At 42.4% G+C, this 3962-nt stretch overlaps 1 protein-coding gene across 12 annotated transcripts in view; it reads right to left on the minus strand.

The window, feature by feature from the left end:
- Nucleotides 1–3962, minus strand: part of LOC123985437 (von Willebrand factor A domain-containing protein 5A-like) — a 73675-nt gene that overhangs the window by 55482 nt on the left and 14231 nt on the right. For 9 of the 12 annotated variants that reach the window (XM_046072930.1, XM_046072928.1, XM_046072935.1 and 6 more), the window contains exons 8-15: nt 3790–3878; nt 3560–3704; nt 3345–3424; nt 2746–2860; nt 2454–2612; nt 2249–2352; nt 1089–1309; nt 679–741 (exon numbers count right to left, since the gene is read on the minus strand). In XM_046072930.1, coding sequence (XP_045928886.1) covers nt 679–741; nt 1089–1309; nt 2249–2352; nt 2454–2612; nt 2746–2860; nt 3345–3424; nt 3560–3704; nt 3790–3878 — 976 coding nt within the window. The remainder of the gene's footprint in view (nt 1–678; nt 742–1088; nt 1310–2248; nt 2353–2453; nt 2613–2745; nt 2861–3344; nt 3425–3559; nt 3705–3789; nt 3879–3962) is intronic. The other 3 variants (XM_046072934.1, XM_046072936.1, XM_046072939.1) reach the window with 2 other exon arrangements.

Consider the following 3962-nt stretch of genomic DNA (forward strand, 5'->3'; position numbering starts at 1 on the left):
GCCGCGTCCGCTGTTAGATATTGCTGTTTAAGTGCTCAAGCACACTGTGTTAGCATCATCCCGGCCACTTAACTGACCGGGGTTTTACAGATTTCAGCCGTCTGTGAAAGTGATCGCTAAATATCCTTTATCAGAGTCAAAGGCCAAGCCTGTGCTAGTGAACGCTCCATGCACTAGTGGGTCTCGTCGATTATCGGTAGTTACGACACTATTACACAGCCTGAATTTCTGCTTGTGATTCTGCTGTGACTCTGCCCAAAGTAAAGCCAGCATCCGCCCATTGAGGATAACTCATTGTGTATGCTGTGTGGCAGGGTGTAGTTACGTTGTAATTCACCGTGATAATTAAACTCACAGACATTATCTTGTATGATCTCACTGTTTTCCCTGCTTTCCTTGAACTAATCACTGTATACACTCACTTGCCACGTGACCGGCACGCGGCCGTTTTTGTAGTTTTGCATAGCCTGCAGAGAGCATAATCGTCATTTTGGGCCTGGTGTGGGGCAACCCCCCCCACACGTGGGTACACCCTCCACGCCCCTCCCTCTCTCTTCCCCTTTCCGGTCACACACACACACACACACACACACACACACACACACACACACACACACACACATACACTCATCTCAACGCACTCCCCTCTCATTTGTTGTTGTTTGTTACTAATCTTACCTCCTTGACGACAGGCGGCTGGCTGACTAAATGCTGCCATGCTATAGGCCATCCTCATTGGGCCTTTGGGATTAAAAAAAAAAAGTATAGGGTCAATTAATTTCATGATAATTATTAAACAAAAAATATACCATCTGAACTAACTGTTTCTGAGCTTATTATAATGACTCAAAACAAGTAGTTAAAAATAGTGCTTAAAAGTTTTTCATATATTCAATATTCACAGACAAACACTGTGAGCAAAGCACAAATGCTAGCTCTTATATCGAATTTAAATGCTGTTATAACAGTCATTAAATTATGAAATGATTTTCTTAATGTTAAGCAGAACATGATCATGCCTCTCTACACTATTATTCATTGCAGCTATAGTGTCTCTTAAGTAGAGGGTGACTTTTATTTACACTCACTGGGTGTTGGAACATTTCTGCGCACCAGAGGTCCTTGAATCGCCTCGCCGTCGCCTTTGTTGACAGCTATGAAGGCAGTGAAGGAACTGCTCACTCCTGATTGGACACTGAGCTCCACCACCTTCTCCTTCACTCCTCCATCTTGCTGTCCTCTGCGGCCTCTCTCCTCCATCTCCAGGGAGCGAATCAGAGTCCGAGCAGCCAACCTGTGGACCGTTAATCTGCAGACAGGAGAGAGGAGGAAACACTTAAACGTAATGAACAAATTTCTGATATGCATACTCAGTTTTAGGAGATTTTCTTTTTTGGGGGGGCAAATGTACGCAATTTCTCTCGCAGTATCCAAGATACTACAAAAAAGACTTTTGAGCGATTCTCTAAACTCACCTGGAATTAGGGCTGCAAGATTTGGAGAAAAAGTCCTATTGTGATTATTGTGGACAATATTGCGATTCGATTACAAAGGAACAAATGGTACTATGAGTCTACTTGCTTATTTATCAAGGAATGCACGAAATACATTTTGAAATGTGTATTTCTCAACTTGGGGGAGCGCGTTGCTCTACGGAGGAAGTGGCTAGAAGCAGCGCATATTAGCACACTGGCACCGGTTCAATGTACATCAGTCTAATGCAGTCTCTATCCATAACCAGGAGGAGGAACTGTACATGAGTGTATTAAATAAAGAGTATAATGTTTAGTTATTAGTATACTGACAGTATAACAATAATCTACTACATTCATTATAATTAAATGTAATATATATATATTTTACCACTATTTAGGGGGAGTTAAGGTAGGTTGTTGTTATAAAAATTACTGGCACACTGCTCAAATATTTTTTCTCATTGCATGTAGGCTTATCAGTTTTTAGGGGCATGAAACAGGAAGTTGTTTTTAACGTCACTGTACTATTCAGTTATAGTCATATCACCATTACTGACAGACCACAGAAAGTAAGCTCCATATACACTTGAAGTACCGCAATGTGACGTTTAATTACCAGGGGCTCTCTAGGGCCACATAGGGGACACATGACTATTCAGAGCCACGTCGGCAGGGCCTTTCCAAAGCTGCTTGCAGCTTTATAATTACTGAATTTAACCATAAACTATATTGTAAATTCACTACCCAGTCCATAGCACTTGAAGCTGTTTTACCCAGAGTCCTCTGCAGGTCTGAGACTGAAGTGGAGCTGGTTCTGAGAGGGATGACCTGCCAGGCTGTACTTCACCGTCACACAGCCCTCTGCTGCCTCTGAACTCTGAGAAAGCATTAGTGTTAGAAACCATGTGTGTTAATGTGATAACATACCAGATGGAAAAGAATAATAGGTATTTCATTGTGAGATGGTGCTGCTCCTACCTGTCCGGTGAGCTGGGCATAAATCAGTGACCTCTGACCCTGGAAAAGTGCTGTGATTGGTGGAGAGAGGACAGTGGCAGACACTCCCTTTGGCAAATCCCACGTGACTGAGATGTCCACCACAGCTGGCTGCAGAGCAAATCGCAGCGACTGCATCACCTGGTGGGAACAAAACACAAAGTCATGAACGGGCACTGGGTCTTTACTAACTGGAACCATGATTTCTGTCTGAATACAATTTTTGTTGCATAATTTAATATAAAAGCTTTTATGTTTTTAATGTCTTTCTTACTTTGGGTTGCATCCTGTCAGTCCCTGTGATGAACTGAGCGTGACCTCCTCCTTCCTTGGCCAACCCATTGATAAGAGCAGAGCTGGCCCCTTCCCCAATCCCAAAAGAGAAACACCTACAATACAGTAGTTTTGTTTTTAACACACACAGCACAACAACATGGGCCAAACTCTGGGACAGGGGTGGACTGGCAGTCTGGCATACCGGGCAAATGCAAAATGAATGAATACTTATGTATTAAGTAAATGCATGCCATGTATTAATTGAATAAACAGATATTTGCTCATTCCCAGGATGTTATTGTTGAAAATGTACAGTTTTGTCAGGGAATTCCAACAATTCTTGACCTAATAATAATTTGAAAATATACTGTGACACAGTGATACTGTTTTTCTTTGACCATTACTTGTATCTGTACTTGAGTATGACTTGTGTACTCCATGACCACCTCTGTTTACCAGGGAGTCAGTAAAATGCTAATGAGTAGACTGATCCACTTGCACTGGTACACTTATCACAACACTTACTATTCAGGTTTATAGTGTGTGGTGTATTGATCAGGTGTGTCTGTTGTGTGTTCTGTGTTTTTGTGGCCTCACCTGTGGGAACCTGAATTCTTCTTCACCAGATTCATAATGTCTTTGGTGTTCCACACCTCTCCATCAGTGAAGACAAATAGCTAGAGGAGGAGAGTTTGCATATCACTCAAAGTTACATAACATCACACACACAAACACTGAGTTATCCAAATCATTCTCCTTGAGCTGCTTAAGTAACATGTGTGTGACTGTGTGTGTGTGTGTGTATATATCACCTGTCTAGGATGATTTAGAATGCAGGGCTGACTGTAAATGTGTTCGAGGGACCTCAGGATCTCTGTTCCTCCCAGATCAGCGCCCATCTCCTCAACTTTCTTCAGAGCCTCTTCCATGGTCTTCTGGCTGTACTCCACACTCTTACTGCCATCTCAAACACACACATGCAAGAACAATAACACCAAAGACAGGAATACATTTTTTACACCGAGTGACATGAGTGACTTACGGGAAGATGTGTTCATAGCTGGACCCGAAGCTGTAGATGTTGAAATAGCAGCCCATTGGTAAGCTTTTCAAAAGGAGCAGCAGAGTATCCTTAAAGGGAAGAGAGAAATGATAGTGAAGGCCACTGTGTGAGAGGGACACTGAATGATTTTATTACACAATGTACACATGATG

Source organism: Micropterus dolomieu, linkage group LG17, assembly GCF_021292245.1.
Source record: "Micropterus dolomieu isolate WLL.071019.BEF.003 ecotype Adirondacks linkage group LG17, ASM2129224v1, whole genome shotgun sequence".
NCBI lineage: Eukaryota > Metazoa > Chordata > Actinopteri > Centrarchiformes > Centrarchidae > Micropterus > Micropterus dolomieu.